The sequence below is a fragment of the Pituophis catenifer genome, unplaced genomic scaffold (assembly GCF_029215685.1).
Source record: "Pituophis catenifer annectens isolate HBS135680 unplaced genomic scaffold, rPitCat1.0.hap2 SCAF_2, whole genome shotgun sequence".
Lineage (NCBI taxonomy): Eukaryota > Metazoa > Chordata > Lepidosauria > Squamata > Colubridae > Pituophis > Pituophis catenifer.
Genome location: NW_027256882.1, coordinates 189,739,237 through 189,763,288, shown reverse-complemented (window position 1 = coordinate 189,763,288; position 24,052 = coordinate 189,739,237). Strand labels below are relative to the sequence as shown.

Below are 24,052 nucleotides of genomic sequence, written 5' to 3'. Positions count from 1 at the left end.
AGATAGCCTTGCTTCACATACCCAGATAAGACTTTGTTTTTAATGTGCTTTCTTAAAGACATAGTGCTTTTTAAATGTTTTAAAAGTAAATTATATTTTTACACAAGACGCCTCTGTCAGAATTATTTCAGTCTCAGTGTGTTTGCTCATGAGCTGGTTCACGGTCCGGGGTACCCCTCAACCCCATTTCATAACACTTCCCCATAGTGAAAGTGATTAACCCAGTGACTGTACAGTTAAATCTCCCCCGCATACTGGGAAAAATTCATCCTGTTTTCCATTGCAGCCTGTTAAAGCCTGCTGTGGGATCTAAATTGAGACCTCAACCTGCTGTTCCCTCCAAGCCAATTGTAGTGCAGGGTAAGACTCATTATGTGGTGAAGAAGATTTTGGACTCTAGATTGCAGAGGGGACTTCTGCAATATTTGGTTCATTGGAAGGGATACCCCTTGTCTGTGAAGGGGTGAAGAGTTGGGATGTTCAGGCAGACACCTTAGTTAGGCAATTTCATGATAAATTCCCTGATAAGCCTAACGGTCCTGGGGGGGGGGGGAGAAGTGGTTAATGTGCTAATTGTGTTAACCCCTGACTTCAGTCTTGTTCCAGGATACATTCCTTCCCTGAGGGGGGGAAGCCTGTCAGTTTTGGAAGACAATTTTCTTTTTTGCTTTTTAACTGCCACATATTTTAGCTGGGGAAGTTGGGAGGGGGTTGTTGTTGGAGCGGTAGAAAGTTAGTCATAACAACATTCCATATTCAAGGACTTTTGCCTCCATCTGATGGAGACTGCCTAAAGATTGTATCCAGTTGAGTGTGAAAAGTTGATTGGACAATGTGATGAACTTGTGGGTGTGGGGCAGGGCTGTGAAGTGTCAGCTGGGTGTGGAAAACCTGGAAGCTTTCAAATTCAGGTTTTCTCAGATGTGCCAACATGACATCTCTAATAAATTGGAACTTTGAGGAACCTCAGGATTCAGAGCTTTATTTCGTTGGGGGTGTTCCTTGGAACCCTGACAACAGTGTTAAATAATAAATTTTTTAAGATTCCTAACTACTGCAGGATCCTTGGTGCTCTCTAAGCTTGGTATTTTCTTGCAGACATTCCATTACCAAATTAGCACTGATGATGTTACCTAGCTTGATAATGAAATGGTAACAAGAAAACAGCCAATTTCAGAGAGCACGAAGGACTCCCTCAGTTCAACCCCGATCTATGAATATTCTCTTCTATTGATTTCTAACTGCATACTGCAATTATTATATATTGGTTTTAGAGAAGGATTATAATATATAGATGAATCTGCGTAATTCCACCAGGGGCATCTCTATGAAGTATTTGGAGAGGATTGTTCTGTTGATGTCTAGATGTTCTCTAGATGTATTCCTCCCAAACCCATTATTGACTTGAAAGAATAAGTCCAAACAAAATCCCAACTTGAATGAAAAGCCAGCATAATATTGAATAAGGTTTTTATAGCCTTGGTGCAAAATATATGATGCATTTTGTGATGTACTTGCTTTTCAACGCACTAGTACAAAACACAGTACTAGAGAATACATTCTATCTTAAACAACAAATTCTATCTTAAATTAAACAAATTTAATTCTTAAATATGAATTAAGTAGTAAGACATTTTAACCTGAGCAAAAAAGACAAGCTTAGGAAGAGGCATGAAGGAGCGATCAAGAATTAATGACATAATTGGCTCAAATCAGTGTGTGAAATTAACAGTACTACCCATCCCCTAGTGAACAAGATTTATAAAAAAGGGGAGTGAGTTGCATTATAATAAGATGATATCATAGTCTCAGTTCCTAGGAGAATTACTTCTCCACCCTTTTCTAAGCAGGGAATTAGCTGCTGAATTCATGTGGTTTGGATATGAACCATTCAAATACTGTATGGTAATAAAACACCAACAACATTGTTTTCTAACATTGCTGTTCCCTTCTTAGTCATGATTGCTTGTGTCAGTCATCCAATAAATCTGTATTAAAGACAGTGTATTCTCTTGTAAATATCTTTTTCTTTTCTCAGTAGCCATAAAGGCATCCCTTTTCCAAATATATTTACTATTACTTTCCGTTTATCATTTAAAATTGTGAAGACTTTCAGCTAGGATTAGTAAAGCATATAACTAAGAAATCAGAAACTGTAATGTTTTGTGGGTTCTCACTTTTATTTATTTACTGCAATATACTGCCCTCATATATCACAAATTTCAAAAATGTCAAGGTTGTCAGCAATAACCCATCCCAGAGCCAGGAAACACTCCTCCCTCTTCAGCTGCATGACAAAGCAGACGGCAGAGGAAATCTTACAGAACACCCTATCCATTTCCTTGGAGGCAACAGGTCAAAAAGAATCCCAGATAACCTGGCAAGTAAATGCCCTATGGAGTCAAGACTCAAGCAAATCTGAATCACTTTAGTTGCAAAATGCTGTCCTAACTAGTGAGAGGGGCCAGGGAGAAGTTTGTACATCTGGGTTCCACCCTAAGTAAGGCCACTGGATGACAGCCCATTGATGCAGTAAGGAAAGAAAGAATGTCCCATCTTTCTTATCACCATGGAGTAAGCCTGAATCGTTGGCACTTACCCATCTTCAGAGGCTTTCACTCTTTGTTTTTCACCTATTCTCTAAGAATTGCTTCTGCTGTTCATCTCCAAAAAGATATTTGAAAACCAAGGGGCCGTATGGAATCAGCTAACACAAGGGTATTTAGGAGTTATTTACGGCTCCTAAATTGTCTTGAAGGGCAGCTCCATATAGAGCACATTGTGATAATCCACCTGAGAGGTAGCTTAAGATGTGAGTGGCATCTCTGGTCCAGGAAAGAGTGCAATTTGTGCACAAAGCAAACCTGTGCAAAGGCTCCTCTAGTCATGGCTGCCCCTACTTCTCCTTATGTGTCAGATAAAACAATGGTAGCAGGGGTGAAATGCTCCTGGTTTGGACCGGATCGCCAGATCTGGTAGCGATGGAGGCGGGTAGTTCGGAGAACCACTAGCAAAAATCCCTGCCCCCCCCCCATGCCCAGCTAAGCTGCACAATCATCAGAGGCTTTTTTTTAACTTTTAAAAGCATTTTTTCTACAACCTCTTCCACCGAAAAAATGCTTTTAAAAGTAAAAAAAAAAAAAAAAAAAGCCTCTGACGATCAGGCAACTCAGCTGGGATCGTCAGAGCCTTTTGAAAGCATTTTTTTACAACCTCTTCCCTGAAGAGGTTGTGGAAAAAATGGTTTTAAAAGTAAAAAAAAAAAATTGGCCACACCCAGTCACATTCCCCCCCATCAAGCCACATCCACAGAACCAGTAGTAATAAATTTTAGTTTTCACCACTGAATGGTAGCAATACCTTTCATATCCAAATCACATGGATATTTGCTCCAATGCAAAACTGAGGTTTAATACATGACCACTTACATGTGCTGAGTCCAAGATTACCATGACAAGCCCCCAGTTTCCATGGAAACCATGAACTCCTGGACTGTAAATCCCCAGCTACCACAATATGAAGGTTGAAGTCTCCCAATACCCAACTGGCAACCAACCGGGTCCCAGAATCAGAGGAAGATCCAGATGGTGAGCACAGTGGCTGGTACACCAGGAAAACTCCTGGCACAACCTAGCACAAAGATAATCATACATTTTTAATAATGTGAGTATAATGGTATGTGAGCCTACTCTCAAATAAGCTATCACAATGGACCAGTTCCACCCCACATACAGTATCCAACCCTGAAATCAAGACTGATGCTAATTTCTAGAAGAGTGACATATATGTCTTGGCTTAGTTAGATTTTGATAATACAAAAATGTACCATCACCTTAGTGGCCAAAGTGTTCCAAAATGTAGGACTGATATCTTAATAATGTGACTTCAGGACCCCATCTCCAATCTTCACATGGTGCGGGGACTCAGAGCAGCCCCTCTTGGGAAGCACAGGATTGGATCACTTTGGTCAGGAAAATACACAGACAGTATACACTCTATTAATATACAGAGACCAAGCTATGTAGGATTTTAAAGGTTCAAATGAACCCTTTGAAAAGCCTGATGCAGAAGCTTATTGGTAGGTAATCAATATAACCTACTATATTGTATTGTAAACCTCCTATTGTATTGGCTGCAGGAACTAGATATGCCTAGTTCAGGGGTCAGCAACCTGTGGCTCTGGAGCCGCATGTGGCTCTTTCACCCCTCTGCTCCGGCTCCCTGTCACTCAAAATATGTGTCGCAACCGCCAATGTGTGACATCCGCTGGCATGCGATTTATTGAACTTTTCAACCCCTGGATAAATCCAAGAAAAGAAAAGTTTCAGAATTAAACAGAACATTTAATTCAACTACATATGGTAGTTTCGTGGCCGCTCAAGAAATAGTCAGGCACAGGAAGGGTTTTGTGGCTCCTGGTGTTTTGTTTTCTGTGGGAAACGGGTCCAAATGGCTCTTTCAGTGTTTAAGGTTGCAGACCCCTGGTCTAGTTTAATGAAAAGAAGGACTAGGGGTGACATGATAGCAGTGTTCCAATATCTTAGGAGCTGCCACAAAGAAGAGGGAGTCAAGCTATTCTCCAAAGTACCTGAAGGCAGGACAAGAAGCAGTGGGTGGAAACTAATCAAGGAGATAAGCAACCTAGAACTAAGGAGAAATGTCCTGACAGTTAGAACAATTAATCAATGGAACAACTTGCCTTCAGAAGTTGTGAATGCTCCAACACTGGAAGTTTTAAAGAAGATATTGGATAACCATTTGTCTGAAGTGGTGTAGGGTTTCCTGCCTAAGCAGGGGGTTGGACTAAAAGACCTCCAAGGTCCCTTCCAACTCTGTTATTCTGTTTTCTGTTTTTCTATCAGCAGTTGGACTGCTACATTTCAGACCACCTTGAGTTACTGAGTTACCTTCAAGGGAGCCTAATGTCAAGCATTTTGTGTAGTTCTATCAGCTAGAACTACTGCAAAATACTTGAAGGTCACTGCTATAAGGGCTTGACATCAAATCAATAGAAGTAACTGTGAGAAGGATCTTGGAGTCCTAGTGGACAATCACTTAAATATGAGCCAGCAGTGTGCAGCAGCTGCAAAAAAGCAGAAACAAGCACAAGCAAAAAAGTTACAAGCTAAACTGATGGTGTTCCAGAGTAACTATTCTTGTCCCAAAGGGGTTGATATTATTTTTCAAGGCAGATGTTTGGATTATTGTATTGCATCTACTGTTCGTTCTGTTCTTTTACTGGCGTGAAGGAGAAGGGCAGTTACAAATAAAATCAAATCGAATGAATGAATGAATTTACGTCGTGTACATTTTTTCGAGTTTTACTGGAAGCGCATATTAGCTCTCGTTTGAAATGGAACCAGTTTCCTTTCCTGCTGCGCACGAAAGCTTTTTTCCTCCGCCCAGAGCATCGGTCTCCACGGCCCGCTTGGACTCGCTGGGGGAGCCGCGCATTCCGCCAACTTCACAGACGACCCTCCTCCGCCCTGTTGGTCTGTGATGCATGGTGGGCGGGCTAGAGGGAAGGAAGGAAAGCAAGCCAAAAAGCTGCCGGAGCGACTGGGTGGAGCTGCTGGCCGCGCCGCGCTTCCATCCCGAGAACCCTCGGATTCATTTCCCAGACGAAGACGAGGTCCTGGCGAGTCCCGCAAGCGAGACCAGCAAGATGGTGAGGGGGCTCGGCCTACGTGGAGATGGGGGCTGGCTCTGAGGTTAGGGGACTAAGCGGATTTCTCTAAGCTCTCCTCTCTCTCTTTCTCCCTTGCAGCTGTGCAACCACCTCTTCATCTTCGTCGTTGTGACGGGGATCGCCCTGGGGCTCCGGACTTCGGTAAGAGATGCGTCCTCGATCGCCGCTTATCGGCGCAGCCGCCGTTAGGGGAAAGATGCCTCCCAGGATTCGGCATCGGGACTGGGATGGAAAGAAAGGAGGGAGACTCCGGGGCGAATTCCAGAGCACGGCCTGCTTCAGGCCAGAGCCTCTGCTCTTGCCAACTCTGGGAGGCGGAGGAGTCGTCCTCCCCTCACCCGAGGAAACAAAAGGGTCTTCTTGAAAAATAGAGGTTCTGCACCTAAGAGAGACAGAAATAGCTAGTTTTGCCATTTCCGTGGAGCAAAAAGTTTTGCTTTGTTGTAACGGAAAATATGTTGTACCCAGTGAGGGTTTTGTGAAAGAAAAAGAGAGAGGGGGGAGGGGGAGGGGGAGGAGAGAGAGAGAAAGTTTCTTTTCCTCCAAGAAGCCTACAATTGCAGAGTTGACAAGGATGCACAATGTTGAAGCTCTGGAACTATATCTGGGCTCTTGAGCCCCTCCAGAATACACCACCAAATATGATGTTTAATATGACAGAAGGAGGAAATGGTTGTATAGGGAAGATCATGTAATTCATTATATATAAATATAAATTGAATTACTTTTTTCCTGTCCTTAAACTACTTTTGAGAATGTAGTCCTGTGACGCTCCTAAATGTGCATGCTTCCCAGCCTCCTCACCCACATCTAAATTTTAAACCTTGCTATTAGACCATGAACATAGAGTAAAGTAATGGTAGAAAAGTCATACAGCAATTTACAAAGGCATTATTATAAACTGTCATTAATGTTTCAAACAATGCACAAAACTGTTTTGGTTTTAATTGGAGCAATGCCTTGAACCATCTTTCAAGAAGACTGTAGGGGCAGATATTTAAGTAGGTGAAAATAAAATACAAAAAAGGGGAGAGAATTAAGAGTGGGCAACAGATATAGTACCATCGTATTCAGGGCATTTTAAAAGCTCCCAAAGGTGATATAGGAGATTCAGTCAGTTCAAATCAAATTTCTCAATAACATCAAGCTTTTGCCTGTGAGTTCTATGACTGATACCCAAGTACTACATTGGCAGATCTCTCAGTCTCCTTCTATCTCTCTTTCTCTCTCCTTCCCCAATATGTATACGTACATGGAATTAATTAGAATTAATTAATGGCCAGCACATAAAGTATTTCTCTCCTTTTACATACTTGATGAGCATTCTGTAGATGACTGCTAAAAATTGCCCTAAAATACAGACAAAGCTGGTTTAGCCTCTCATCTTCTGTCTTGATGTTTTCAAAAGCAAAAGAAGTGGCTGTTGAGCTCTTATTAAGTGTTGTGCATGCTAGTTTAAAATTAATGTGAAATAATTGACTACTGGCCATCTGTATCCATATATCCAGATGGCCCATATCATTTTAATCAACTATGTGAGTCCTGACTGAATCAGAAGAATCAATTTAATATAATTTATTCTGAGGAAGGGGATTCCTCCCCACCCACCCATCCCGTCCCAGTCTGTTAAAGTGAAGAAGTCTACATGTTGAAGAGATGCAAGGAAAAGCCCTCTGGGAGGAGTGCAACCAGATAAAAAACATGAAAAAGAAGCATTTTTTATTCTATGTTCCCAGCAAATGAGTCATCCTCGTCTGGCAACAAAACGGATTATCTTAGGCTTGCAGAAATAATTTCTTATTAAATTTAAGAAATTAACTAGATAAATTATAATGACTGGAATAATGTCTGGAAGGCCTTATAAAGATGCATAAATTTATTGAAAACTTGTGGATTTCCGCTTCACTATTTTATTGTATGCATATTAATAAATTACTCTTGGAAATAGGGATCAGAAATAGTGCTTGAATTCCCAGAATTAAAGCTTCCCTAAAAGTGAAGTCATTGACTAAGCACTTAATAATTGCCATAGAAAATGTTTTAAACAAACAAAGTTCAAGCTGCTTCAGGCAAAGGATCAAAATATCCATTATAAAAATGTCTGGTGAGTTCCATGATGTCCTTTACACAATTTTCCCTTCCTTTTATATTAACTGCAGAACTGTTATATTTGATATTGATCAAAGTTACATTTGTAAGGAATATTTCTTTTGTCTGGTTTATCCGAACAACTCTTTCTCACTTTGAATATGGTGGTCTTAGAGATGGCCTATGTTACAGTGGTGTAAGCAATTTTACCTCACTCTGAGATCTCCTGCTTTGGGAGTTTACCTTAAAAACATTCTAAGGATTCCTCAAAGCAATTACTGAAAAGTGCAGGTATTCTAAACTTCTGCAACTTTCTGAATTTCCCACCCTTTATTAAATTTATGTATGTTTGTATGTATGTGTTTGATTTATATCCTGCCTCGCCTCCATAAGCTCAAGACTACTTACGTAGCTGGGGTTCTCCCTTTTATCTATCCCTACAACAAAAACCATGTAAGATATGTGATCCTTAGCTTAGGGTCATTCAATGAGTTTCCATAGCTGAAGGTGGATTGGATTTGAACCCAGATCTCTCCAATCCTAAACTGACCCCTAACCATGGCATCTAATTGGCTGTTATTCTGAAGATTTCTCAAAGCAAGCAATATGGATGCTATGGTGCCACGATGAGAGGGAGCAAAGGAGCAGTGATGGAGACAAGCCAGAACGGTGATAATTCTGCGATAGTCAGTATATATCATGTTTAGAAGGTGGTAAAAGTAGAAAGCTGAGTATCTAGCAAGTGCATATATTTGGAATTTTGAAAACAAGACACTTATGCTCAAAGGCTAGGCAGAAACAACAGTGCTGTCCATTAACAAAATGGCTGCCAAAGAGGAACAACCACGAAACGTCCATTTCTATAAGACATTCCGATAAACCTCCCCTCTAGCCTTCTAGAATGGTCTCTAGCATCTTCTAGCACCATTTGTTTTGTCTTTTTTTGTGAGCAGCTTGCCTATACCAGATACCAGTTTTCTTTTCTAAAAAATATTTAACAGGCCTGTTAAAGATTCAGCAACATTCTTTGAAATATATATAATATTGCTGACCAGAGCTTTATACGACAGAAATGCAACTTTCTGAAAGTTGTGTTGTTAACATAGTTAATAGTGCATAGAAAGGTCACATTTATGCCCCTGCCCCTGTTATTAGAGAGCCCAACCTCATGCAGTGATTTCATATCAACAAATTTAGCAAAAAGTATTATCTGGCAAACCTCTGTAACAAGAAAATTTCAAATCCACTGAAAGTCCTATGAACTTTAGGTTCCAGACTACTTGATTTTCTAAAGGCATGGAAGCCCAAAGAATGACTTTTGAGGAAATGCACAATAAGTGGAAGGAACTGGTATTCAGGGAAATCTGTGACTCCTGGATGGTGTTAGATATAAGTGATACAACAATAGCATGCAACATGGTATCTGGATTAGCAATCCTAGCTTGCATGTAATAGCATCAGCATGCTTGGGGGAATGTCTGGATTTTAGCAAGCTGGAATAAATACGCACAAACTGTTCCTTGCTATTAACAGCAAAGGCTCCATGTAGGTTGGGACCAACTAAGGTTGAAAATGGAGTATACTCTTTATTTTACTTAAAGTATTACATACAATAAAATATTTTATTGTATGTAAAAGCCTTGGTTAACCAAAGTCATGTTACGTTATGGTGGACAATAGTGTATTTCATGGACTCATTTATTGGTAATCTAGAGTAGATGTTTTATTACAGCTTATTTTATATCAGCTATAATAGTTCCATGATATACAAATTTGGTAAAAGATAATTATTATTATAATAATAATATATGTGACTTGAAATATAAAAGGAGGATATAGTAAAGGACATAATAAAATAAAAAAAAAGAAAAACAGTATGCGATGTGTTTGTGAAACTAAGAGAAAGAAGAAGGATGTAATAGAATTGAATTGAAGTGGAATTGTAGATTTATTATGAATGAAAGAGCTAAAATGTATCAGAAAATATGTCTTGGTGTCATCTAGATTGTTTTGGTGTATATGAAAGAAGAAAGTATAATTTGGTAATAGTTTCCTGTTATGATTCAATGAATGGTGATACTCAAGAAAAGCAAATTCAATTTCCTCACAACAGAATGAATGAAAGGTGGTTGTAAAAAGTGGAAATGTGGTGTAAACGTTGAAATATGTTTAATAAAAATTATTTATAAAAGAAAAAGAAAGGTCCGCGAAAGGTGGATGTACGTAAGGAAGATTAACCCAGAAGTGGATTGAAAGTTAGTGAAAACTGTTACAAACACCATACAGTTTCACTAGGGGGAAGTATTAAAAATATCTTTCCCTTTCTAACAGTGAGCAGGGAATAAGACAAGAATGTGTGGTGTCCCATTGTTGTTTAATATATTTATGAATATGGTATAAGGAACACTTATGATGTTGTGAATATGAACATGTATGATATTTTGTATATAAATAATGCTGTATCCAAATGAAGGTAGATTATGTAATACAGGGGTGTCAAACTGGATTTCTTCGAGGGCTGGATCAGCATTGTAGTTCTCCATGGGCTGGCAGGAGGTGGGGGGGAGACTCCATGACCTCCTGCAGCACTCTGCCGGCCAAAACCGGGCCAAAACTGGTGCCTCTGCCGGCTAAAACCTCAGAGGTCTCTATACAGCTCGTTTTTAGCTGGCAGAATGCTGCAGGAGGCTGCGGAGGCCGAAAACAGGCCGCAGGGCCCCCGCACTAGCCTGTTTTAGCCAGCAGAGGCACTGTGGGCCAATCCTTTGATATTTCCAGGCCAGCCTCGGGGACCGGATTTAAACACCCTTGAGTTTACACCACTGATGTAATACAATAGATTATGTATCTGAAAATTAAAAGCCAAGATACTTATCTTGGACAAAAAGAATACAGTGAACAAATGCAAACAGTGAAAAACTAGAGCAAATATCTTGGTTGAATGTTTACTAAAATTGGGAAATGGACAGAGAAATGTTAAGCATTTGTTGAGGGAAAAAAAATCAGGATTGGGTGGTTAGTGAGATCCTTAAAAGATGATGAGAAAAAATAAAATGCAATGTATAAATGATTTTATGGCTGTGATGGAACCAAGAATGATTTGCAGAATAAAAAGATATGAAAGAGATATAGTTATTGGTAATCTGTGTAAACTACATTTAATTAGATTTTATTTTCATTTCTTTTATCTTTTGCCTTTCATTATTTTTATTATTAGATTTTATTTTGCCTTTATTACTATGTAAGTAGCTCAACTGTACCTACTACCTTCTTCTTCCTTCTACAGTCAGGTCCAGAAATATTGGGACATCGACACAATTCTAACATCTTTGGCTCTATACACCACCACAATGGAGTTGGAATGAAACAAACACAATGTGCTTTAACTGCAGACTGTCAGCTTTAATTTAAGGGTATGTACATCCAACTCAGGTGAACGGTGTAGGACTTACAGCAGTTTGCATATGTGCCTCCCACTTGTTAAGGGACCAAAAGTAATGGGACAGAATAATAATCATAAATCAAACTTTCCCTTCTTAATACTTGGTTGCAAATCCTTTGCAGTCAATCACAGCCTGAAGTCTGGAACGCATAGACATCACCAGACACTGGGTTTCATCCCTGGTGATGCTCTGCCAGGGCTCTACTGCAACTGTCTTCAGTTCCTGCTTGTTCTTGGGGCATTTTCCCTTCAGTTTTGTCTTCAGCAAGTGAAATGCATGCTCAATGGGATTCAGGTCAGGTGATTGACTTGGCCATTGCATAACATTCCACTTCTGTCCCTTCAAAAACTCTTTGGTTGCTTTTGCAGTATGCTTTGGGTCATTGTCCATCTGCACTGTGAAGCGCTGTCCAATGAGTTCTGCAGCATTTGGCTGAATGTGAGCAAATAATATTGCCCGAAACACTTCAGAATTCATCCTGCTGCTTTTGTCAGCAGTCACATCATCAATAAATACAAGAGAACCAGTTCCATTGGCAGCCATACATGCCCACGCCATGACACTACCACCATCATGCTTCACTGATGAGGTGGTATGCTTAGGATCATGAGCAGTTCCTTTCCTTCTCCATACTCTTCTCTTCCCATCACTCTGGTACAAGTTGATCTTGGTCTCATCTGTCCATAGGATCTTGTTCCAGAACTGTGAAGGCTTTGTTAGATGTTGTTTGGCAAACTCTAATCTGGCCTTCCTGTTTTTGAGGCTCACCAATGGTTTACATCTTGTGGTGAACCCTCTGTATTCACTCTGGTGAAGTCTTCTCTTGATTGTTGACTTTGACACACATACACCTACCTCCTGGAGAGTGTTCTTGATCTGGCCAACTGTTGTGAAGGGTGTTTTCTTCACCAGGGAAAGAATTCTTTGGTCATCCACCACACTTGTTTCCCATGGTCTCACGGGTCTTTTGGTGTTGCTGAGCTCACCAGTGCATTCCTTCTTTTTGAGAATGTTTCAAACAGTTGTTTTGGCCACGCCTAATGTTCTTGCTATCTCTCTGATGGGTTTGCTTTGTTTCTTCAGCCTAATGATGGCTTGCTTCACTGATAGTGACAGCTCTTTGGATCTCATCTTGAGAGTTGACAGCAACAGATTCCAAATGCAAATAGCACACTTGAAATGAACTCTGGGCCTTTTATCTGCATATTGTAATTGAGGTAATGAGGAAATATCACACACCTGGCCATGGAACAGCTGAGAAGCCAATTGTCCCATTACTTCTGGTCCCTTAAAAAGTGGGAGGCACATATACAAACTGCTGTAAGTCCTACATCGTTCACCTGAGTTGGATGTACATACCCTTAAATTAAAGCTGACAGTCTGCAGTTAAAGCACATTGTGTTTGTTTCATTCCAACTCCATTGTGGTGGTGTATAGAGCCAAAGATGTTAGAATTGTGTCGATGTCCCAATATTTCTGGACCTGACTGTATTTTCCCCATAACAACAACCCTGCGAGCTGGCTTTCATGCCTAAGGCCAGAGTCTTCTGATTTCTAGTCCAGGACCTTAACCATTACACCAAACTGGCTCTCTATTATTGTACTTAGCACAATATTGTCTACCTTCAAAGGAAATAGTGTAATTGATAAGTATGTATGTCAATATGTACATATATGCTTTAATCCGCATTTTTCAAACCATTATGGTTTGAAAACTTTTATGATGTATTTTATAAAATGGGTGCCAATTCTTAATTTAGGTATAAATTAAAGACTATATATTCCAGGTTATTTGGAAGACATGAGAGTAGAGAAAATGATTTACCTACTGACATTAACAAGACAAATACAGAGTTACATCGTAGACCCAAATGTACCAAATCAGAGCCGAAAAGGTTCGCCATCACTGCCTTAGAGATGGGTTTAGTTCTAATAGGAGGTCCCTGGAGGGGATGCCACAACTTGGAATTTTAGCATTTTGGCAATATAATTTGTTTCCTGGGGTCTACTAGCCTCTTTCCAAACAAAACAAATCTACTTTCACCCAGTTCCTATGCCATCAGCCCTTTGCAGCCATCACTGTGTACTAAGTCAACAAATGAAATGGCAAGAAATACAGCCCTATTTTATGGTAAAGGGTTTTTTTTATTTATTTAATGAGTTTATTGACACTTTTCTGTCAATTTATAAAAATACTTCAATGTTGCCATTGGATCAACAAGTCTTTGTGACCATTTGAGTATTGGAACCTTGGCTTAGCTAAAACTCAGATCTCATTGTAGGTCACAGAACTGCAGGATTATAAGCAGTTCTAAATAGTTCACAAACTTCCTCTTTCAATTGTAAGTCTCCAGAACGTGGACAGTCACATCTCAGAGTCTTAAAAGGTTAGGTGATCTTGGAGCCTCTTTCAAAATCATGAAGGGTAGATAAAAGTACTTGAGGATTTGTTTGTGCAAATCAATGTTGACTCCTGGTGACCACCTAGACAAGCCCCTGCACCTTTCTTGGCAAAGTTTTTCTGAAGTAGTTTGCCGTTGCTTCTTTCCAAAGACTGAGAGCGACTGGCCTAAGGTTACCCTGCTGGCTTTGTACCTAAGGCACAGGGGTGGGTTCTACTTACTTTTACTACCGGTTTGCAGAGGGGCCGCGCGCTCGCTTCGCTCTCTCTCATGTACACTCTTCTGTACATGCGCAGAAGCGTTTTGGTGACGTCGGGGTAGGTGGGCGGAGCCTCCCACCGGTTTTACTACCGGTTCTATAGAACCGGTGCGAACCGGGGGCAACCCACCACTGCTAAGGCAGGACTATAACTCACAGTCTCCTGGTTTGTAGTCTGATGCCTTAACCACTACTGCACATCAAATTGGCTTACTCGATGCCTGGAGAAAGGCAAAAACTGCTCTTATCGTCAAAAGGAGAAAAGAGGCTACTTGGCAACTCAGTAGTGTTCATTCTTATGTTTCTGTATTATAATTATTTGTATTCTTTTGCTGATATGTCCCATATGTTCATATAAATGCAACTATTTATCCTCTTCCCAAGTGCTACATACGGGGATAGTATTTTGTGACTTTTTAAAAAACAAGTTCAAAATCCCGTTACTGGTTAGCATCTGCAGGTTCAGACCAATTCATTCATTCATTCATTCATTCATTCATTCATTCATACATACATGTATGTATGGATATATGTATACGTGTTGTCCTGAAAATGAGACCGGGTTATTTTCTTTTGGGCCCCAAAATAAGCACTAGGGCTTATTTTTTGGGGGGTCTTATTTTTCCCCCCATGTATGGGAGGCCCACTTCTGCTTGCTCACGGTGGGGTCGGAAACCGCATGACGCACCAGTGCTGCTGCTGCGAGGTGGGGGGAGCTGCCCCATTCACCCCACATCAGCTTACCTCAGGGTCCCCACAGCCAAACCACCCACACCCACCTCGCAGTGGCAGCTCTGGCAGCCCCATCTAGCAGGACTCTGCATGGCCGCCGGCCTGCTTCTGCTTGCGCGTGGCACAATAGAGCAGAAAGTTGAGCAATGGACCGGTGCCATGGCCATAAAGTGAGGTGGGGTGGATGGAGCTGCTCAATGTGCCCCACATGGCTTACTTCAGGGCCTACACAGACAGGCCATCCACACCCTGACACCTGCCTTGTGGCTGTGGCACCAGCACACCGCTTAGCCTTCTGCTCTATTGCAACTGCAAGCAAGCAGAAGTGGTCTGGGAGCCACATGGGCTGCTGCAGATGGCTGCTGGTGCTGCCGCCTCAAGACAAGTGTCAGGGCGTGGATGGCCTGGCTGCAGGGATCCTGAAGTAAATTGGTATGGGGCGCATGGGGCAGCTCCACCCCCCGCTTTGCCTTGTGGCCATGGCACCATGATCAGCCAGATGGAATGGGAAGGTGGCAGGCTGCACAGGCTCTTAAATTGGGCTTATTTGGGGGGTAGGGCTTATATTAGGTGCACACGTTAAAACACGCTAGGGCTTATTTTCTAGATAGGTCTTATTTTGGGGGGAAACGTGTGTGATTTATATATAATATATGAATATGGGAGGGGGGGACATGGTTATGTTGAGAGTCGTTTTTTAAATAATTTTTTTAATACAAGCCTTCTCAGTTTCATAGTATGGCAATGCCTGTCTTCAACATTCAGCCGAATATTGAGAAATAGAGAAGGCAAAACTAATATTCTGCCTCTTTCATTATTAGTCATGGGATAATACATTATTAAACCATTTATGATCCATTTCTTTTAATTTGGAGATACTTTGTTAGAGCTCATCAGAAGCTGCTTTGGTTTTCATAACTCTGAATAATTTGCTGCATAATTTTTCTGCAGATACCAGTAGTCACTTAATTACTCTTCCCTAATAGTGGATCATTTATGAAAAAAATGGTCCTTGGTGCAGAACCCTTTGGAAAACTGCCTAAATTGCTGATGAAAACATGTTCATGTTTCTTCTTTAGTTAGTTACTGATCTAAATCAGTAACTTTTCTTATCCTTTGTCTATGCTGATGAATAACTGTAAAAAACCTTTGGACAAACCAGCTATAGTGGGTGCTTGTTTACATTTGGGAATGGTTATGATTCACTCTACCAAACCATCAATGGCTTTATGAATAAACCACAATTATACTAATCTATAAACCTTACTTTACAAACCATAAATGTAGGCGTATTCAGCAAGCTAACCCTAACAATAAAAGCAAAAATCATGAGATTGCACAATATGTCTGGTTAAGAATAGCTCCCAAACTCTGCTCTGTGTTCACCATGCCTTCACTGCATTGTCATTTCTATTCTTTGTACCAGTGAAAGCTGGTACAGGACCTAACCTAAATTGCATGTATAAGAGGTTACTCTTCCAGTAGCCCATTGAACACTCAGATCTGACTTATGCTTATATCTATTGGGATTTCTTAATGCCCTTCAGAGTTCCTTGGTAGAACAGAGTTTTGCCTAACACCATGTTTTATTAGTTCTTGTTATATGTATAGCTAATTAAGAAATCTGGACTGTTTAACTGATTGCAGAAGTTCCAAGATAAAAAAAAATTGTAAAAAGAAATGCCTCTAATTTGTTTTGCAAGTTAGCAAACAGCTTTTCATTAGTTCACCTGAGCTGTTTATTCAAAGTATTTCTGGTAGATAGCAAAGATAAAATTCGCTGAGTAGCCTTAATGTATTTGGGTGTCATATAGTAGGAAAATATTGACAGAAAACTGGAAAAATATTGGTTGATATCCATAATAATGTAGGATTCTTAGACCAATCTGCTTTTACTGCCAGGGCTGTGAGAGTGAAGAAAGCACCATTGATGAACAAAAAATGGGAGCTCTTTGCATTACAGTAAAAGAATAATCTGACCATATAGCTCAGAAATCTCCCTCTTTTCCTCCTGAAAAAAGCCACTTCAGTAATTCAATTTTTATTTATTGATTAGCCCTTTGGGCCATATCAAGTGCAGAATTACAAAGACAAATCATTACAAAGGTTTGGTAAAACAAATTAAGTAAGATTGGAATAACTCGCAATTAAAATACAATTAGAATAAAATACGATCTAAAATAAAATCGGGATAAAATACAATAATTTAAAGTACCATTTAAATATAATTAAAATTATATTATAATGTTGCCCCTGCATCTACCCAATCAGTGTTAACTGCTATTAAAATTACATTGTTAGATCAAGTGATCATTCTTACAATCTACCGCATTTTGCTGCACCAACTTTGTCCTCCTTCCCATCAACTTTACCACAAATTTAGCAATCCATTTTACCAACTGCAAGTTGGAACCTAACAAACAATATCGCAAAAAGTGCTCTTTAGACTTAGGGGTGCTGATATAAAAGATCCTGCCCAGTTGATGTTCCCTCAGGTCTGAATATAGGGGGCAATCATAAATTACGTGGGATGTTGTTTTGACTTCCCCCGTCCCACATAGACAGACCCTTTCCCTTACAGGAATACCCTTATATCTACCCCAGAGCATATTTGTTCCAAGTTGGTCCAACCTCAATTTTGTAAAGAATCTTCGCAGGACAGGAAACAAAGGCACAGCTAAATATTTTTCTATTTTGAAAATTTGTTTATTGGCTGATAACCAGGGGCAAACTTTTACTGCTGTCACCTGTGCAATATCCGATTGGGCACTTATGTCCTTAAATCTCTGTGCAATCCAATTTCGGATCTGCCTATAGTCGTACTGCTGCCAATTTAAAGGGATACCAGAGCTAGATACCTGCTTCAGAACTCTTGATAACCAGTTATTTTTATTACTTGAGATAATCTGCTCCATTAGCGCTAATTTTGGTAACCTCCCTTCCTCCATCTCAATTATTCTCAACCAATAATAAACAGTCTTCAACAAGGCCCTAGTGCCAGTCGCATGGACTCCTGTTTCTGCCCTTACTACACATGCTATACTATAAATTTAGTAAGTCATCAGTGATCCATTCTTACAAACCAAACAAGAGTATAGATTTCTCCTTCTAGTGCTGTATAATGTTTCTTTTATCCAATAACTATTCTTTAAAAACCCACAATTTTTTAAATATGATTATGTATACTAGGGATATAACAAAGAAGAACATACGCTTGCTTTGACATACAGCATTGATCCACAGTTATGTTAACAATCCTGTTGATGCCAGCATTGAATTCAATAATAATACACCAGATAAAACTGTAGGGTTTAACTCTTCAGTTATATTGTCAATAGTAGAGTAACCAATATTTATTAAACATCCATATCTGTTTTGCACCCATCAGACTGCACCTAGAATAATCTAAGTTGTTGGCACCATGTTGGTAAAATGGAATGTATCCAATGGAAACAGCTAACCAAAGAAGACAGGAAGGAAAAAACCAAACAAGGGCCAGTTAACAGGACTGATTGAAGATAGTGGATAAGTTTTGCCTGGAAAAAGGAAGATTGTGGGGAAAAAATAGGAGAAAAATGTTCTTTTGGAAAGTGCCATACCAAGATGAAGCCAAGCAGGTTGATGCAAACCTAGCTGATAAGGCTATAAATATGTTTAAGATGAAAAGAGCTTAAAATAAAAGAAAAGAAGAGCTAAACCATACAGTTCTAGCACAGACTTGATGCCTCTATTAGCAAAAGACTTTATTGCAGAAATTAAGTCTCCTCCTGCAATAGTAAAGAATTTTTGGGGTGCCATTTTGCAGCAACTGATCTGTAGAGAAATCTTTTCCAGAAGGTTTCTAATGGAATTCATTTGAGGACTGTTTTAACAAATATATCAAGAACTGTATAATTATATCAGTAATTGATGGTGCTATGTGAAGAGCTTTATAAAAAAGCGATACAGTATTCATAGTCAGACTTTTCAGTATTGGAGTAAAGAAAAGAATTGTATTATGCTGGTTCTCCTGAACTTTTTTCCCCTTAGCCTGAAACAAAACCTGTATTGTCATTTATGTTTGGAAGAATGGAAATTTGAAATTTGAAAACAGAAATATGCAATTGAAGTGTAAAATTGCACACATTTTCAGAAGTCCAGTAAACAAGTTTACTGTTATCTCAGGCATCCTTCTGTTATACCAGCAATTATAGAGGATGCCTTTTTTATTTTATGGCATTTCTGTTTTATCACTGAAAAGTTTCAATGCAGCTGAGGCAGACATAAAAATGTCTGTTAGTTGTCTTGTACACATTTGCAGTATTATTAAAGGCATTCTAATCTTCTGACAGAATTGGAAGGCTTTTTTTTTTTATTGCCAGAAACTTAGGGAGGCTCTTGCTGCATTCAAAATGATTTCAACCACTCTGACCTTATAATTCTGGTATGTCCAAATTGCCTAACCTCCTGGAGACTTGCTCTGATTGAATGGGCATGGTCTCTTTCCTCCCAAGGGATGAGTTTTGCAGCTGTGTTTGGCTGATCTGTAGAAAGGAATGGAAGCATATGAGACATGCAGAAAAATCTTTAAGAAAAGTGAACATTTCAATGCTAAAACTTTGTAGATTGCTTCAGTTAATTGGCCAGATGGGTGTAGAAAACAATCAGACAGTTTCCATTCTTGACTAACCATGGGAGAGGGTAATCAGTGGAAAACCATAAAATCATAGGCATATATCGCTCGTATTTGTTTGATTGCAATTGCTTGAATACACACATTTATGCATGTCTATTATGCTATTTATTTTTGAAGTAGGCAGCATTACATAAAGCATGAGATAAAAAAATAATGAGCAAGAGAAAGACAGAAAATATTTTAAGTCAAACTTACTTATATCAACACCACTCACTGTTTCACTATTTTTGCAAACTTCTGCTTTTAAGACATCCCTACTCTGATTCATACCTTGCTTGAATACAGAAGGAGAAATATTTTCATCTGTGCCAGCCTTCTCATTTAGTGCAATTTATGGTTTGTATACCTATTTGCTACACATAGTTTATATGTTCTAAAGAAAACGTGTGAAAAAGCACCAAACTATTATAGCCAATAATATAAGGGAGTCTATCTGAAAAGCACAATTTTTTCTGAATTATGTTCTTTCAACAATGTATTTTGTTTTAACGTCTTATAGGAAGAGCCAGTTAGCAAATCTAAAATCTGTGCCAATGTTTTTTGTGGAGCTGGCCGGGAATGTGCTGTAACAGAAAAGAGTGAGCCAACCTGCTTGTGCATTGAGGTATGATATAGACTATTAACAGCAAAAATTCTTTTATAGCATAAACTTTTCTGTGAGTAACTTGTTGGGTTTTTTTGCTTGTGGTAGTTGTAAGTCATATAGTCCTGCAAACTCTTCTTAGCCATCAGTAGACATATAGAGATAAACTAGATTTACATACCATTCAAAAGAGGCACGGCAAGCTATTGTATATAAACAGAAATCAAACACCATACTCATTTGCACTAATGATGTCACATATTTGGTAACAAAACATTTACAAGCAAACAACTAATTTCAGAGATGACCAAGAACTCCCAACAGTTTTCTGACTATGTGTAAGCATTTATGTCATTGTAATCAATAGCCACTGTTGCTATGACAGCAGTAAGTGACCTAATGTTTTCTATTGGTCTGGGCTTGACTCTCATCAACCTTAATCAGCCTGAAGAATTCTATGGTTCAAAGTTAGATCCTTGCCATGAAATGCTTAGGCAGACTTTAAAGCAGGATTAGGACCATACGGGTCTCCAAATTTGCTGAACTATAATTTCCAACAACGTTTTTTAAGTCTGAATTGTATGTGTGTGTGTGTGTGGGGGGGTAGATTATCCAAGAACCTCCTTTTCCATAAATAGAATCTTCCTATAAAACCATCAAGTGAAGAAAAAAAACTATATATAATATTCTTAATTGGGTTAAAGAATTCCTGCCAAAAAGTAAGGGGATGTAGTTAAGTAATTTTCATGCTCAAATATGGTTTTCATTAAAGTGTAGCATGGAACAATCTTATTGTTTCCATACTTATGCCAAGTTGAAAGGCTACACTGTATATACTGTATTTATACACTTGTCTTGATTAAAATTGTTTCAGGAATAAATAATTTATATTATAAATTCATGCAATTAGTTACCGAAAAACAATTCAGCTTAATTTTAAAAATATTATTTTAATAGCAGAATTTAATTTAACTGTAAACATGCCACTGCATAATAAAAGAAACAGCTGTATTAAAGTAGATCCAATGATTGTTCTCAGGTATTTGTTTGGAGGGAATTTTAAGTCAAATCATGTGTGCAAACCTTCAAATTGCATAATATATAAAAATATGTAATCAATTGGTTGCAATCTATAAAAGATATTAAATGAAGAATTGGCTGCATTTAGTAATCTTGTGGTGTTTGGTCAAAATGTTCTGAAGCATGCAAAATATTTAAAAAGTTCTTCAATGAGATAAGGTAATCATTTCTAAACCACAATGGGCAATTTCATACAAGAATAGTTAAGCCAAGGAAAGTATTTTATGGTTAAGTGCACTGTCTGAATCCAGGCAAAATCAGTTTTATAATACCTACATGACTTTTCTGTGCCATTTATAATCTAATCAATCCATATCATTCAAGATAACGAAATTACCAAATTAGAATCTAATGCTAAAAAAAGTAGATTGATCAAGTTATTCCATAAGGACTCAATTTTCAAAATTAAACTCAGACTTTCCTTCATGAATTCCTTGACCTCTTTCCTGGCTTTTTCTTTTATAGAAGTGTAAAACCCACAAGAGGCCAGTATGTGGCAGCAATGGTAAGACGTACCTGAACCACTGTGAGCTGCACCGTGATGCTTGCCTCACTGGTTCCAAGATTCAGGTGGACTATGATGGCCATTGTAAAGGTAAGCAAGAAACCTGGGTGCACCTTGGGCTCCATTAAGGTAAACTGAATTCTATGAGGCCTGGACAACAAATCTTAAATCTTGTCATGCAATTAAAATTAATCAGTTTCAAACTTCTGCTGATGAAGGTCTTGGGGGAAAAAAGAGGCTGGACATAGCAAAGCAAGCTACTGTATAATATGGGATTTCAGATTTGAAGACTCTGCCAGCAAGGACTGAGCAAGCTCCTGAACAAGAATGTAAATAAAACAAGTTGATTAAACTTTGAGCACAGGGTGTTCTGGGTTCCACTTGGACCATCTAAGCTATTTACAGTTTTGTTAAAGTGCATTTGCTTATTGTAAAATGTTATTTCTATGGGACTAAATACATTTTTGAAAAAGATCTCATCATGCAAGGAAACATTTTATTTAAGGCAAAAAAGCTAATGTAAAAAGTTTTTCATTTACTGTTGATGTCCTATGTTATTCAAATAATAAAAACATTTTTTAATGTAAAAAAATCCACAAAAACTAAAAACAAAAAGTAGACGACATTTAACATTTGAAAACTAACACAAAGGAATGGGAAACAGTTCTCTTGCCATCTCAATAATAATGAATAATGGAAACATTAAGAAAAGTTTTGCTTTGTAAATATATATAAATATAAAAAAGAAACAATATTCAAGGATAGGATAGAAAAAAGAAATGAAAATAAGACATTAGCCTATAAGAAATGTAAACCTTTAATATATCTTTAAATCTTGACTACTTAGAAAAATCCACCTTTTCATTAGATTTATGAAGAACCAGTTCATGAATACAAGGTGAAACATTATAAATTCAGAATGGTTCTGTCTTTCCAATGTTTGATCTTTCTTGCTGCCTCAAACAGAAATGTAATAGAAATGAAACATAAATATTACATTTTTGGAAATTAGGGTGCAAATTATTACTAGCTTTTATTTTGAACAATTTGCTTCACAGTGTGGTTTCTAGTAGATCTGTGCATTTTGTCACCTTGATCAAGCAGCTTTTATTCTGTTGAAAAACGAGCCCCTTTTGTGATTCTGTCACCCAATTCTTGACACCATCTTTTGAAAAGGATCAGCCACATCTTCTTGGCTTGGGAAAACAGTAGTAGACATCAGCAACATTTTATTCATTCCTTCACCTAATTGAATCCACGTGCTCTCTACAGTGTTTCCAGGTTCATTCAACTGGATTTCTAAGCAGGAATGAATACTTTTACAGTAATGTACTGTTTGTTTTGAACAAACAACATTGCTTAATTGCTATGTTCAAATTATTGTAGTCATATCATCTGATCTCTGTTAAATTTATTTCCCTTTTGTACCAAGAGCTCACTCATTTATTTCTCACAGAAGACTTCAGTGCATATGAAAGAAAAACTTTGCAATTTTAGAAGCCAATGTTCTTTCTCATTTTTAATTAGTTAGTTTAAGAAGCCATTCCAGAAAAATCCAGCTTCTTTCTACCATAAAGTTCGGGTTAGAAAGCCGCCTGTATTCTGTATTGAGAATACATCTAGTTTTTTAAAAATATTTTTGCCAATACATAAAGAAAAACATTGGAGGGAAAAAAAAGAAGCACACAAAAGTATATCTGCCTGACCAATTTGATCTTGTAGGGTTGGTGTGCTCTGAGCTTCTTCAATTAAACAATGTCATCTCCCAGAATGTCTATAGCAGCACCTACCCTCTAGAATGAGGTTCCCCTCCAAGATCTGGTGTTCCCCTCCACTCTGCTATTGTATAAAAAAGCTGTGAAGGAAATTAAATATAAAGAAATATCAGTAGTATCAATTTCTTAACAATTCTCTAAGCACAATTCCTGGTATAAAAGAATTTGGTCAAATGTAAAAGAACACTTCAGATTAGGTAATTAATGCCATTGTTCTAGGGACTGAAGAAGAGACTATAACAGTGTTTCTCAACCTTGGTAACTTGAAGATGTATGGATTTCAATTTCCAAAATTCTGGGGGTTGAAGTCAATATAGCTTCAAGTTGCCAGGGTTGAGAAACATTGCTCTACAAGTTCTGCAAAGGGGAGGATGCCTGCCTTTATCCCAAAGTTCTGGCAGTAAATGATAGCGACCAAAGACTGTTGTGAGGCAGGAAGCAGCTTGACAGTCTATTTAGAGCAGTTTGCTGCCTTCCTGGAGCTCACATTCTGAATGTAAGGGAAAGGCTCCCAAGAATTTTTAAGGCAACAGACAAATAATTCACTTCTACCTACCCACAGTGAAAGAAAATGGTATTTATTAAATTTCTATATTGGCCATTTCATTTGATGATTCTATGTGATATCATCAGATAAATCTTTTGAAAATACTGCAGCACTTAGGGGACTTCCGGTTGGCGCCGCGGGGACACAGACGGGGAAATGGCGAGCTCCACAGAGCCCTGCCAAATCCCCTCTGCTAAGCTGCCGCCGATAGTTCTGCGGACCTCCCCTGTCTTGTAGGGACAGGGGGACAAGAAGGAATGCCTTGGGCGGCCAA

The 24,052-nt window shown here is 38.7% G+C and overlaps 1 protein-coding gene across 1 annotated transcript in view; it reads left to right on the top strand.

Moving 5' to 3' along the window:
- The first annotated feature begins 5,503 nt into the window (after window positions 1-5,503).
- Window positions 5,504-24,052, top strand: part of FSTL1 (follistatin like 1) — a 40,326-nt gene continuing 21,777 nt past the window's right edge. Inside the window, exons 1-4 of the mRNA XM_070938375.1 lie at window positions 5,504-5,668; window positions 5,768-5,830; window positions 19,788-19,892; window positions 21,417-21,546. Coding sequence (XP_070794476.1) covers window positions 5,504-5,668; window positions 5,768-5,830; window positions 19,788-19,892; window positions 21,417-21,546 — 463 coding nt within the window. The remainder of the gene's footprint in view (window positions 5,669-5,767; window positions 5,831-19,787; window positions 19,893-21,416; window positions 21,547-24,052) is intronic.